The sequence below is a fragment of the Coffea arabica genome, chromosome 7e (genome assembly GCF_036785885.1).
Source record: "Coffea arabica cultivar ET-39 chromosome 7e, Coffea Arabica ET-39 HiFi, whole genome shotgun sequence".
NCBI classification, from domain to species: domain Eukaryota; kingdom Viridiplantae; phylum Streptophyta; class Magnoliopsida; order Gentianales; family Rubiaceae; genus Coffea; species Coffea arabica.
In genome coordinates, this window is record NC_092323.1 from 14,048,028 (window position 1) to 14,062,875 (window position 14,848).

Below are 14,848 nucleotides of genomic sequence, written 5' to 3' on the forward strand. Positions count from 1 at the left end.
CTTTTGCCGCTCCTTTCTTGTTGGCATTGTTTCGGTCACCTCGATTGCATAATTTGTCTGCTAGCCTGTCGGTGTTGTCGGTCTTGTGGTGTTGTGCTGTTGTCGGTGTTGTTTAGCCTTCGTGTCTTGTCGATGTTATGGTGTTTTTTTGCTGCTTGCTGACTTGTATCTGGGAGCCGGTGAACTGTTTAATTTGGCCGTCCCAGCTTAATGGATAGAAATGCCAAGCGTCGGCAGCGTTATGCAGAAATGCCACCGGAAAAGAAGGATGGCCTCTTGCGGCGCCGCAGGGAAGCTAATGCTGCAAAGAAAAAAAATATGGCCCTTGCTCCTTCTGGTCCTGGACCTACAGCTCGCCTCTCAAAAAGAAAACGCGGAGCTGATGTCCAGGAAGCGGCTTCACCAGGCATACACACAGGTGTTCGTGTTTCTGCTGGTTCTGATCAGCCATGTAGTGCCTATCGTGCTAATGTTGGAACCAAACAGTGTCCACCTCCTAAACAAAGTTCTTTTGTTGATCCTGCCAATGTTACTTTGGGTGGTCATCGAGCATCTTTACCAGGTTCTGTATCCATTGAGTTGATGTTTCTCTGTCTGGTGTTTCGGCTCTCATACAATTGCCTGTTATGACAACGCCATCCACTAACGAAAATCCACTTACCAAATCAAATTCTCTCCTGCTGAAAAAGTTACCCCCAACACGCGAATGCTTCCAAACATTTCTTTTTTCGAACCTCAATGCCTCCGTACTCACTCCTAACGAGCTACCAAAGTGCATGTCAAATGTTATAAGATAAAAAATACAAATGTGCTTACATTTGCAATATATATTCTGTAACCCTGTTAAGAATTCAAAAACAAGCACGGTCAGCTAAATAATTTCTCTGTACAAAAAATTTATTTTTAAATAAATGCTTGCTGTCCTCTCAACCTGGGCATACTTACAACGTACCACCGTGCGCAAGCACGGTGAACATCTCCTAGTCTACCTTAGGTTGATAAGTGTGTTATATTGGTCGTCCAACCTTTTTGTTTTTAATAATTTTTTTAGCAGTGAAGGTGTAAGATTGAATCATCAAACTCTCACAAATATCACATTCTACCGATTTTGTTTGAATTACACATGTAATCGTCTTATCTCTTTCATAGCATTTTTATCCTTTTGAGTCATCAAACCTATAAGTATGCCACATTTCCTTTTTGTTATATAGAGACTACCATTTCATTTATGAGATATGTACTAACGATAAAAAAAAAAAATACATAATCAATATGTCACAGAAATAGCAAATCTGCAAAATCTACAAATCTAATGTGAATCAGCCTCTATTGATCTCACTACGATTTGGCTACGACTGCCCGACATACACTGTTAATAGTTTTTATTTTTTTCAAAAAATATAATTAATTTAAAAAAGTATCTAAATATAGAAGAAGATGTAATAAATATGAGTGTGCATATTCATATAATAAGTTAGATGCGATTTAAGTGTACTAATGATGTGTCCACTTGATTATCAAAAATTTTTTATTTACATAGTCCACTTGATTTATAGTTTAACTATCCTACAAGTACAATGTAATCCAACAGTTAATCTAGTGTATCTTCTACGGGTCAATTCTAAGAAAGTTGCAAGAGTTTTAAAAACCAACAGGAGAGCTGCAATCTTACCAGATGCGTCATACAAATTGTCACTTACTATATTTGTCAAAGCAGATTACAATAAAGAAGAGCAATTATACCCACTATAAATTTGCGCAATTGTTTAATGTCCCCCTGAATATCCTAAATCAAGTCAGTTATTCCTCGGAAGCTGGATAGTCAACACCCCACTTGGCCATTGGGTGATCAATGATCACCGATGTATTGTGACGTCCCGAAAGAATGAGTGTGAGAACCCGAAAATTTTTATATATTTTCGAGACATTATTTTGTTTCCTCGTCTATAATTTTATGCATTTCTCCAATATATTAATTTCTTATACATTTTTATAAGAGAATATAGTTTTCAAATCATTTTCTTGATACAAGTTAATCCACGTTGAGTTTGAAGTATATTATGGACGTTGGACCCGCTATTGCGGTAAATGCAATATATTTTTGACAATTTGTTGGAGTTTTGTATTAAGTGATATTATTTTACAAGGTGCTAAGAGATAATTAGAAATTACCTATATGGATTAGTATTAGAGAGACAAAGAGATAAGCTTTAAGCTAAAAGGTGACAAGTGTCACCATTCAATTCATCCTTGGACTTTTGACCAAGATATTTTTACCTTCTTAAAGCTAATTTTGACCAAAATATTTTTTCATTCTTAGCCCCTTTGGCCGAGCTTCTAGGGAGAGAAAAGAAGAAAAAAACCTCCAACTTTCTTCATCCAATCTTGCTCAATCTCACAATCCAACCGTTAAAACCTTGATTTGCTCCATAAAAACCATTCTCTTAGTAGTATTGAAGTAGTTGGTGGAGTTGTTTTGCGAGAAAGAAACCTAAGCTACTATCTTTCTTGAGTTGTAAAGGTAAGTTGCTAAGAAATTTCCCTTTTGTTCTTAATAAAGATAGATTAGTGATTTCTAGTGGCTTAACATGTTAATTTGTGGAAGACTTCATGGGTTTAAGTAGTGTTTGTTAAATTTCTGATTTAATGGAGATTTTTTCGATTTTATATGATGATCATGGTTTAATCATGGTATGATGGCTTGTAATGGTGTAAACTGAAGCTTGTATATGTTAGTTACGATTGTTTGCGGAAAATTTCAGTTTTGTGCGGAAATTCCAGATTCAGGGTTTAAATATGCCTTGTTCTGACTGGATTTATTCGAGCATGTTAGAGGCCGAATCAGACTTAGGTTAAAACATGAAAGTTGTAGCAAATGGTGTTAACTAGCTGCCTGCAAAATTCAACTCGATCCGAGTACTGTAGCATGTGAAATGATAGAAATACCCCTGACTGCCCATGAACCCTGTTTCGCGCCCAGATTTCTGTTTTCGTGAAAATTTCCATTTTCGACCCTGAAAATGCATGATTTGGCTTTGGAGGTTTTCATGAGAAATGTAGGTACATGTCTTGGCTTCGAAATGTCATAAGATTCGTTTCAATCCGATAAGTGTAGCTTCAGTTGTGGTTATTGTGCTGAAAGGTGTATTTGATAGTCTATTATGTGTATGTGGTTGATTTGAGATGAATTGGTGTTGCTTGTAGGATGGAAAAGTAAGGAAATTAAGGGGATATGCTGTCTGATCTTTGAAAGCATTTGCTTACTTTGAGTTTGAGATGAAGGGCTTGGACTTGAACAAGGCAATGATATATGATGGATGGTTCCTGAGCCGTGGTTGGTGAGTGACCCCTCAACTATTTCCAAAGTTACTTTTGAACTATTTCTTGCATCGCTTACCCGATTGCATAACTAATTCTTGCATTGGTCGCTCAATTTGCATATCATTTGTGTATGTGTGTATGCCATAACATAACTTGACTCCGATGAGTTCTTCGGAGCAACGTCTCCACTACTGTTTAGTTGGAGCAATTGGCTCCCTTGTACTGTTTGACTTTTTTGGATCCGTTGGAGCATTGGAATTCTAAGTACGGTGATTTCACTGGTTCACATAAGCATTAAATGTACATTTGATTACTGATTCATGTCATCATCTAAATGCACTATTGTGAAACTTATTTAATTTCTGATTTTACTGGTTACTCACTGAGCTTTTAGCTCACTCCCAATTATTTTTTTCTCCCCACAGGGATTGAAGCAAAGGAAGAACTTGTATTTGGTTCTTTGTGTGATTGGAAGGCGTATATCTTGTATAGTTTAGATTTGGATTTATTCTGTGTAATAGTTGGGATTGTATACATGTTTGGACTTGAAGGGATGTATATATACGTTCCACGTTTAGAATTAGTTTCCGCTTCGCTTATGATATGTAATTCTTGGAGAATTTGATGTATTATTTGAGTTGTGCCTTGTAATTAGTTTGAGAACTGTAGGGAGTGAGTGAGTCCCGGCGAGAGTTAGGCAGGCGGCCCGCCGAACCTTCTGGTTCGCTTTAGGGGGAGGTGGGGCTGTCACATGTATTGTCATGATAAGCTACAATATATATAATTATTCCTTCCAATCTTAGCTGTTCTGAATTCGGGCAGACTTGCCTTCCAGTGGATTTGGAGCTGGAGTAGACAACAGAGAGAGAAATCGTCGGGATCGATTTGTGCATTTTGCACATGATGTAACTTAATTTGCACACGATATAACTCATTTTGCACAACGTGTAACTATAAAACAAATTTTTGTAGACCCCACATATGGTGTTAAAAATGATGTACAAAATAAAATTTGGACCTTATATTTTTTTTTGTTGCCAAATCTTGGCCATTAACCTTCCAGAACAGTTGCTTCCTACAATTGTTCCTGCCCCAAATCCCTTTCCAGTACCTTATTTGGGAAGTGCCGTCCACATATCTTTCAAATTTAAACATCGTAATTCTTCATTAGAAAGCCTTTTTTTTTTTAATTTTCAGTTTTTTCTTAATACCACTTGTTTGTTGGTGTGCCCTAGTGGGATTTGGCTTCTTTCTATTTTTCACAACGCACAACTAAATACATGTCATATATCTTTATTTATTAGAAAGGAATATGATCATTTTAAATTTGATTAATCCTAACATTTGTTAATAAATGAAAATATGTGTCATACATCCAAATGCGGATTGCAGGAAATTGAGAGAGAATTCACTAGGGAGAAGTCAAGCCTTGCCCTTGTGCACCCATGTGTTCGTGTCTAATATTGGACAATTTATTTTTTGCACTTAAAAAGTCAAGGTATTATTGCATTAAATTATTAGGTATTGGCGATTTATACAAGTAATTTTTTACGAGGTTTTGCACCTTCTATCCCAATTCATGCTAAAATGCTTTTTTATTTTTATTTTATTTTTACTCTCCTATCCTTCCTCACATCCTTCTCACCTCCAACTATCAGCCAAAGGATTCGATGCTCATGCTAAAATCCTAATTTCTATGTCACTTCTGATTTTTCTCACAGCACTATTCTCATGTATTGAGTACACTAAAATAGAGAGTGAGAAACGAGTATAGCATGTCAAATTAAGTTGCTTGCATCAAAGAAGTGAGCTAGGAATCCATTCAATAAGCTTAGGATACCGAAATATGTTTCTCTTCTCGGACTTGGAATAAGTGGATTAGCAAAACTTTTTTACTTTTATTTCATTAGTGTGAACTTGTGCAAGTACAGATAATTCACAAAAAAAAAATCAATAATAGTCTTACATATTCATTATATTTGTTTTAGAAAGTCAATATGTTCCAAATGTTTAACTCCAATACCAATTTTCAAGTACCTTCTATACAAACAAATGAAAAGGTTGGAAATTCAGCTGAAGAAGAGTTATTTCAAGAGATAGAGTATAAAAGAAGGAGTTTTGACTGATTTATAATGGAAATTACTTGTTAAATATTGTAGCCTAGAGAATGTTAAGGTGTATGTTCATATGTGTAAATATCGTTGATAAAGGTCTACTTAAGCTATCACTTCGATCAGGTCTATTCAATTGTTGGTAAGTCTACTTGTAAACATAGTCAGATGGAAAATGGTTTTTTTTTATTGTTAATTTACATGATTTAATGTTGGAAGAATGAGAGGAGGCGAAATGCTGAGAAGCAAAGATTGTCATGGGTCAACACCCAAAATTAACAGTTATCCTTAATTAAGGCTATGATCAGCATCTACTCTTTTTTAAAATAAGAGTTATCCTCAAAACTTTCCAGTTTGACTACTGATTATTGTTATTAATTATCAACATTAATATTTTGACACTAATAAGCTTGATTTGGACATGCTTATTTTCTTAGTAGGGCTTAGCCTCTTTCATTCTATCTAGGGAAGTTAGCACCTGAAATATTCTCCTTCTTGAAAAATAAAATACTATACTAATCAAAGTATACCATACAATACAAGTAGGAATAATACAATTAACTAATAACTAACCCACAAATTATGAGAATTACAACTATCACAACTCACAATGCTACTGTAGCTAAACTCTCAAAAATTGGTAGAAGAAACTCAAATTAATAACCCAATAACGAAGAGGGATGTTGGCCCTATTTTGTTAGGTCAATTCCTGAATTGGACCAAAATGTGATTCTTTTAAACTGTTGATATTTGTACTAAAAAAAAATACTCCTCGCAATAGTATTTTTAGCCACCAAGTCCTAATTTTTTTTTTTAAAAAAAAAGAAAATTGAATAGGAAAAAAATCTAAATACAAGACCAGGGAGTAATGAGAGTATGCCATATAAATAATAATAAAAAAAAGCACATAGGTTAAGTGCTTCGTTAATTCTGCATATAGACTGATTAAAATTAATGCAATAGTCACGTTTAAGATTGTAAAATGCAAGTATTGAATGGTCCAAAAAAGGGTAAAATTCTCATTATACCTGAACTTTAAGATACAATATGTTATCACCTTGCAAGAAAAGTGTTAATTAGAACATTCATAGCAGAAAAAAGAGAGCTTGAAAATTCAATATGACTGTCAAAGGTAAACTAGTTATTTATGTTGCAGAAAATCAGTTATCAAAAATATTTTTAGTGCTTAAAAGCGCTTCATTTTTTATAAACGCATGACAACATGCGATCAGATTGGGCCTTTGTTTTGCTAGAATAAATCAAAGTTGAGATGAAGACCATACGTTAGCCCATACCAATTTAGCCGAAAATTTACAAGATGCAATGGCCCAACTCAATCTTTATCAGCCCGCCCAGTTTCGTTGTCCATGGTTTAACCATCATCATGTCTTAGATATTTTTTATTTTCCATTTCAATTACAATAAGAAAATGGCGCACATTTTCTTTAATTTAAAATGTTCAAAAAATTTGAGGTGTTTATTAAAAATTTTTTGTATCATATCTTCTTTTCTCAACAACACATAATATAATAAAAGCCTTTTTTTTTTTTTTGCTTTAGTTTCTCCTTATTCTAAATTCATTGTCTTATTCTCTTTGAATTAATTTTGTAACCACAAGTGATACATTTGTCCAGAAAGAACCAAAACTGGAAGCAAAAAAGAATTAAAATGTATCCAGAAGTAATTGGGACCAAAGCTGGAATTAGAACTAGAGGTTCTAAAACCATAACTGTAATTATTGTTCTTAAAGGTTCGATTCTAATTCCACCTTTCAAAGAAAATGAAAACCGGCATTTCTAAGATCATTACCACCCGCATTCCTTCCTTTTCTCCTTGCAATGTGCAATGGTCCAACCCAATCTTTACCAGCTCAGCCATTTACTTGAAAACTTCAAGATGTAACTAAAAGTTCCAAGTTCGACTATCATACTCTTCCCTTCCTCCTTTTTCCTATCGTATTACTTAGAATCCCCCTTAAATCGAAAAGATAATTACAAATTATATTGGTCCAACCCTGTTTCAATACTCGATGCTTATTAATTAGCTTACCATATTCAGAAGGAAAACTAATTAATGGAAAGTTATCGTATCCTCTTAATTTCAAGAGTAATTACCAATAATATTGAGAGCTCAAATTGGTAACAAACTAAATATAGGGCTAAAAAAACATTTTCAATAGCTATTAAGGTGAGAATTATTGAGAGGGAAAAAAAACAGGTTAACTATGTGAAATATAGGGCTAAAAAGGAAAAAAAAAGTGTTATGCATGCCTCAGAATTATAAGTATTACGTACATACATGTAGATATACACATTCATATATATAGATATGAGAAATTAATAACTCTTGTTATTGCCAAAGATTATTGTGGACGCCTTGACCTGTTCAGACCCCATTAGCCCAAACAGCCCGTTTAGACAAGATTGTCTCTTTCATTCTCAGCCGAGGTAGAGCTCATCCCAAATAGCTATTTCACTATATTCCTACCTTCACCTAAGGCCCCCAAACACCTTGGCTGCCTATTCTACTTAGGACCGACAGTGATATGACTATCAGCCACCCTACTATTTAGGCCTGCATCTGATACCGCAGCCATAAACCGTCTCTTAGTAGCTATTAGGGAGTAAACCTCCTCATCTCCCTCATATCTTCCTCAACTATATATACTCTTCCACTATTTACAAAAGAGTTACGCAACCGACCATCCAACTAGTAAATACTTATTACTTTCAATCAATAACTAGCTTAAGTATCGGAGTGGAACGGGGGAATAAAACCCCGCAAACTCTTTCACGGCTTATGTCGGTCAAGCTAGAGATCGCATTGTCAATTATCAACGATTAGAACCAAAAAAGAGAAGGGGAAAAAGATAACCAATACAAGGGGCACTACTTTTGTCCCTCAAGGTCTAAGAAGGGGTAAAATGATAATAATGAAATCAGAGAGGGCAAAGGTGAGACAAGAGTAAAAATATAAGGGCTTAATTTTTATCTATAAAAGTCAGAAAGTCACAAAAGTTTCCCTGTTCAAATTCCAGTTAACAAACAGTCCTTTCCTCCCCACTTCACAGGCCACGACAGGTCGTTTTGTTTAGCTTAACCGGCCAAGCAATTCTTCTCAACTTCAATTTGAGTTTCAATCAGAATGGGAAACAATAAGCAGAGACGGTTCAAGACCCATCACCACTCTCATCGGGGTGGAGCTGCTGGTGCCCAGTCCAGTCGAACCCATCAACCACTTCACCCAACTTGGTACAAACATACACTCAAGACTCTTTCTTGTTTTATGTCTTTTTCTGATATAAACTGCTAAATTTTTTCTTTTTAATGTTGTTTTAATTGCCTAGGAATGATGAGTCTTTACCGATTGACCCAGGTATGGATTTGATCTTATGTCTTTGTTCTGTCTCTAGTTTTGGTTATCCGTGTTTTACCTGCAAGGGAGAATTATGCAAACAAGGTGTTTGATTTTATTATTCTGCGGAAGTTTAATGTGTTACTCGTCTACTTACATGCATTGTTTGCCATTTTATATCCTTGTTCGGTTGCGATAATAAAGAAGGGAATGCTGATGAAGCAGCAGTGCCAGCAGGTCCTACAATTCAGCTTGCTATGTGGGTATGCACTGAAAGTTGCAGTACTTTGAATAAAATGCTTTCTTTCTGTAGTTGCGTTTATTTTGTATTATTGACAAAATAAAAGAAAAAAAGAATTGTTAACGGGATGGTCTTTTATTAAGTTGGGAACAACATTTTTGGAAATTGTAACCTTGAAGTTTTATGGATTGTCAAACAAAATTTTACCCGTTCCAGATTTAGACTGTGAAAGAGTGTGCTTCAGGGAGTCATAGTTGTATTCAGATGGTGATTTTTTGGACTATAAGAAATTCGTCAGTCTTGGAATAAAGTTGCTACAATTTTGAAAAAAAAGCAAATTTTATCGAATTTAGTATCTCTCGCTGAATGTAAACTGCTTCACTTTGTTTCTTCCAGGATTTTGGCCAGTGTGATGCGAAAAAGTGTACGGGGCGCAAGCTTGCAAGATTTGGTTTGTTGAAAGAAAGTATCAGTCTTTTCTGAATATGTGTAGGAAATGTTGTTTTTTGGTTGACCGTTGATACACTAATATTCTTGTATAACAAGTTACAGAGTTTTTGTTCCTTTTTTTGGTGGTTGTGGGAATGATGCCAAAGTAAAATCTTCTGACTAGTTGACTGCCAATGTTTTGCAGGAGTTGCGTGTCGGTAGTGGTTTTGGCGGCATTGTCTTGAGGTATTTACCATGGTGTAGTCTTATTAAACGTGTTGTATTCTTTAATCTGGTTATGAATGAATATGGAATCTGAGTTATGGCTAAAACTTTTATAAGAAGGAAGAAAGGAATATTTTCCTCATTATATATCGCCTACTTTCTGCACTTTCTTGTCCCTGAACTTAACTTGAGGCACAAGGAACCTCTCTATGTCATGAATCCTGTTCTTAGGAGTGAGCAGCAATATCCTATATGTTAAAGCCTTCATATCCTTTTATTTTAGTGAAATGAGCAAGCTTTTTGTGAAAGTAAGCCTCATATTGTTTATGGTGTTGAGGACATAAAACTGTGTAGCTACCTCTAAGTGCTTTCACATGGAGGTCCATTGCTCTCAGTCATATTGGCAGACAGTATTTAGTTGATACTAAATTATCTAATGGCTCAGTCTTGTGTTTGCAAGACTGATCGATTCTCCAATAGAGTTGAGAATTCACGTTCAAAAGGAATGGTTGAAAAATAAAAATCTAGAAGAACAGTGAAAAGATATTTATGAGCCTTTAGGGAATATGCGTCTCTCATTCGGGCCTGTAATGAAACTTGATGAATTGTTTATCACTAATAATTTAACAGAAAATTATCTTTACATACATAATTTGGTAGACTTGCTGATCACCAAAGAATAACAGATCTTTTTTCCAATATGTTTTGTGATCATGACAGATCCCAAATGACAAAACAGAAAAAATGTGCTTTTTAGTTCCTGCCAAGAAAGCTATTTGACCTTGATACTGAATGCAAAAGCAAATGTAAATTTCTTGTTTAGATAATTAGCATGATCGGATGAAAAAGTTTTGAAACATCTGCAGGCCTACTTTATCATGTCTTTTGTTTTGTTTTATTATTAACTTATTTTTATCTGTATTATGCTATTTATTTTTGGTACCATTCATATGTTTCAGTCCTGCTGGGGTGCAGTGCGTCTCAAGAGAAGATCAACCGTTAATTAATAAGAAAGGATTAGCTGTTGTTGATTGTTCTTGGGCACGTCTGGATGATGTACCTTTTGCTAAGCTGCGATGTGCTGCTCCTCGCCTTTGTATGTGCCTTATCCATGCACTGACAGCATTATGTCTTGTCTTCTGGCAACATCCATTGACATTGTTTCTCAGAAATTTCCTTATTAAGTGCAAAAAGAAGGGAAAAGAAAAGTGTTTTCTTTTGAAATCATTGAAGTCCTAATCCTCCACAATGTATAAGGTGTTCCACTTTGGTCACAAATTGTTTTGATAGTAATAAAGAGCGTAATTTTTTGGTTTAGAATTAATGGTAGTCAGTTGCTATTGTCAGCTATGAGTCTTATTACACGGCATCTTTTGTCATGTACATGAGCTAATTCTTGATTCTACACTGTCATACTTTGTTATGCCAATCTTTACACTTCTCATTATGTTTTGGCAATTGAACACAACATTTGAGTATTGTATCCATGGTAGTGCTTGTAACTTGAGCTCCTATATGTGTACAATTTTCGAAGGAAATTTCGACCATAGTAATTGAAGAACTGAAATTGTTGGCCTGAGAATACTTTTTTGCTTTGCTATGCACTACCAGATTTAGTTCATACTAATATATTTTCTTGGACAGGGGGTCAAATCATAAAGGCTGACACTATTTTTTGCGTACCTGTATTAAGCTAAAGTTTTAGTGGTCAACTTTCTCCCTTGGTTTGGTTTGTTGGGAACTAGCAAAAGAGCAGACTAACCGCTAGTAGAGTAGTAGTTGGGCTCACATTGAGGTTTCAAAAGGTTTGATTAGCCTTAGTCCTGATTGTAGGTGATCAATATTGTTCTTGAACGTCATGTCAGACTTTCCTAAGGGTGTAGGTGGAATTTTGTTGAATATACCAATTACATATACTTTAAGCAATATACATATAATGATTCCTTTTTGATTTGTATTCATATAGTCATCTTTGTTTCTTTCATTTGCCACATCTTTTCTCTTAAATTGAGTATTTGTCTGTCATGCAGTGCCATGGTTGGTAGCAGCAAATCCAGTCAACTATGGTCGTCCATGTGAGCTATCTTGTGTTGAAGCACTTGCTGCAGCTTTAATCATATGGTAGTGGACATAATCATTTGTGGCTTGTTATTCTAATGCTTAGTAGTACCTCATCTTCCTGTAGGTGGTGTTCCACACTAGTCAAGTTTATAGTGTTTCACTGATCTATGAGAAATAATCCAATGGCTGTGCAGTAGCAGATTGTAGAAGTGTTGAAAATCAAATTCAGACAAATTATATGAGCTACACTCACTCAATTTTTGTTGTAGTATCATAGTATTGCTCGTCCTAATTATTGGCAGACAATCTTTAACAGAAGAAAGAGAAGCAGCCTTACCATGTTTCCGTGTTCAGTCTTCATATTAGTTAAGGAACCAACTTGTTCATTGAACCCATTTTGTTCTTGTATGCTGTTATTGTTGAGAAATTTTTCGAATGCTTTTGTATGCATCAGTAGTTTTTGGCGTATTATGGTGAAAATTGCCTATTCAATCCTGTACAGAAAGGAAATCCTAAAGTTCCTGTAGTTTGTTATTCTAAGCATATGTTCGTATATTTCTGTTCTTTCATCTTTTGAGATAATATGGACCCAATGAGACATTGTCCATCCGCTGGTAAATGAAAATTTGCTCATGTCAAGCCACAGTTTGCTAATCTTGACTGATTATCCTATTGTGGAACACTCATTGGAAGTCTTGATGGCTTCTGAGACATTCGATTGAGCACCTGTTTCATTCTTTTCCTTTTAAGTTCTTATTTATCCTTTTGATTTTTGTCTGGTGCTCTATTTCATGGATGTTGATGTCATAAATTTCTTTATCTGGTTGAACAGTGGTGAAGAGGAAACTGCAAATATATTGTTAGGCAAGTTCAAATGGGGTCACGCTTTCTTGTCCCTCAACAGGTACCTTGTACTTATAATCGAAATATCTCCTAATTGATTTCAGTTCTTTCATACTCTCTTTTTGGTTTTCATTCCTTTCAGCTTAAATGGTTTTGCAATTGCCTATTAGGTGCATGTTTTTGTGTTGAGATACGGTTCTTGGGGATTCTGGATGAGTTGAACAAGCAAAGATTGAACTCTAATAGTCTCTGGATCTCTTTTATTCTTTAGAAGTACCCTCCTAAACCTTTGGAACATTTATCTGACACCGTTGAATATTAATAGTCCTCTTCTATTTTGGTACACTGCAGTAGAACCTACTTTCCAGAACATCATTGTTATAGAGCAAACAAAAACCATTGCAGGAGAGTTGACTATGTAATTGAATTGGAGGCTCTTTGTCCCTTTTCTGAGTAAATGATTGTTTCTGCTATTAGTGTATGGTTTAGACATCCAATCTTTAGTAGAAGACAAGTAATTACTACGAGTCTGTTTACCTTGTTGTGTGTTAATAACTCTTGATAATTTTTCTAGCTGTTGCCTAGTTTGACAATGTCCCAAACTCAATATTTGCAGAGAGCTTCTGAAGTCATACTCGGAATGTAAAAATAGTGCGGATATCATTTCAGTCCAAAATGATTGGCTGTCCCAGCAAAGCTCGCATATTACTAGGACTTCCACAAATGCTCAAGGTAGATCTTCTTCTATTAAAAGACGATGATGCTAATGTCACCATGTCATAACTCTTGTTTATCTGTTCAACCTTGTGCCATGCACTTGGATAGTAGTCATGACTTGTAGACGCGCAAGAATGTAGATGGTATTCACACACTCTTCTCACAAAGAGCAAATCTCAATCAGCTTTACATCTTCTTACTAGCTTGAGATATTATATCACATTCTGCTGTTTCAGGGGAAAAAGTTGAACCTTCTGAAGAGGATGAGGGCTCATCTAATGATTCTGATGATGGGCTTCCACCACTTGAACGAAATATGAATCATTTGTACTTGGATGATAGTGATAAAGAAGAAAGTGAGTAACCAGGAGACTGCTTTCCTTTTCTTTCTTTGATAAGGGACATAGAGGACTTTGAGCATGTGATGCATTCAGGAATCAAAGAGCTTGCAGCTGTATTTTGTCATCCTGCAGCAGTACTGAACAAGTAGAAAATCTTTCATGTCATGCAAGTTAAGATTTTACATGCTTTCTGGGTTTTTTGCCCCTTGTAACATTCTAGTTTAGCGTGTTTTTGGGAACATTGTGTTCTATTTCAATTTTGCAGGCACTCTTTCACATCCTCTTTTATGTTAATGTAAATTCCACAGCCTCATACTAGAATAGTATTATATTATCCAACCTGTATCTCTTAAGGTGACAAAATCGGCCTTAAGGTCATTCATATTAATAAAATCCTCCCCTCCTTTTCAAATTTACGTTTTTATCCTTCAAACTTGTTAGATGCCTAAATTATTTGAGTCATATTCGACAATCACATCAAATTACAAGTAAATAAAACCTTAGGTTTCTAGAAATTGTATCATCAATACAAGACATTCATCTTCGAGTGTTCCACAGATTCAAGAGCCACCCTATATATCTTTCGCTATATTAAATTAAATTATAAAAAAATCTTTTCAAGTTGAGAATAATTAAATAACTCTTAATGAAATGGTTCTCATATTTTAACTTCTATATCCAAATCCTAAAAGTCCTATGCTTTCACAACAAGTAAAGAATAAAAATGCAATTCATGCAGTAAGATTTACTTGAACATTAGCCTCAACTCAAAGATTCTACCAATCAAAATTCTTTTTAGGTCCAATCAAGTTTCATCAAAAAGGCCCAAAAAAAAAAGGAGAGAGAAATTCATCAAGGGTATCCAGGTAATTCCACAAATTTCCACTCAATACTTCAGTCCTCTTGACTTCGGATGTCGAGCCAACAGTCCAAGCTTATTGATCATCAAGACATCTCTAAAATCTAAATCTTGATGGAGGTGGGAGGTCAAGGGTTCGATCCTAACCTCCCACCAGCCACTATTTGTCGCTTCCCTCTCCCTCTCCTCTTAGATTAGGCTAAAATAGTTTATAGAAATGTTATTGTTGTTGGCTGAAAAAAAAAAGAAAAAGAAAAGACTTTCCATGTAGAAGGCTAATATAAATGTGACGCAAACACACAGTCACACACTAAAACTGGAACACAAGGGCATTCAGGTAATTCCA

The 14,848-nt window shown here is 35.3% G+C and overlaps 1 protein-coding gene across 1 annotated transcript; it reads left to right on the forward strand.

Moving 5' to 3' along the window:
* Nucleotides 1-8,447: 8,447 nt before the first annotated feature.
* LOC113701201 (uncharacterized) lies at nt 8,448-14,055 on the forward strand. The gene is made up of 10 exons (XM_027221732.2): nt 8,448-8,683; nt 8,779-8,807; nt 8,991-9,049; nt 9,424-9,489; nt 9,662-9,702; nt 10,641-10,777; nt 11,712-11,802; nt 12,575-12,646; nt 13,202-13,317; nt 13,539-14,055. Exons 1-10 carry the CDS (start codon nt 8,577-8,579, stop codon nt 13,664-13,666), a joined length of 846 nt encoding a protein of 281 aa, XP_027077533.1. The 5' UTR covers nt 8,448-8,576; the 3' UTR covers nt 13,667-14,055.
* Nucleotides 14,056-14,848: the final 793 nt, after the last annotated feature.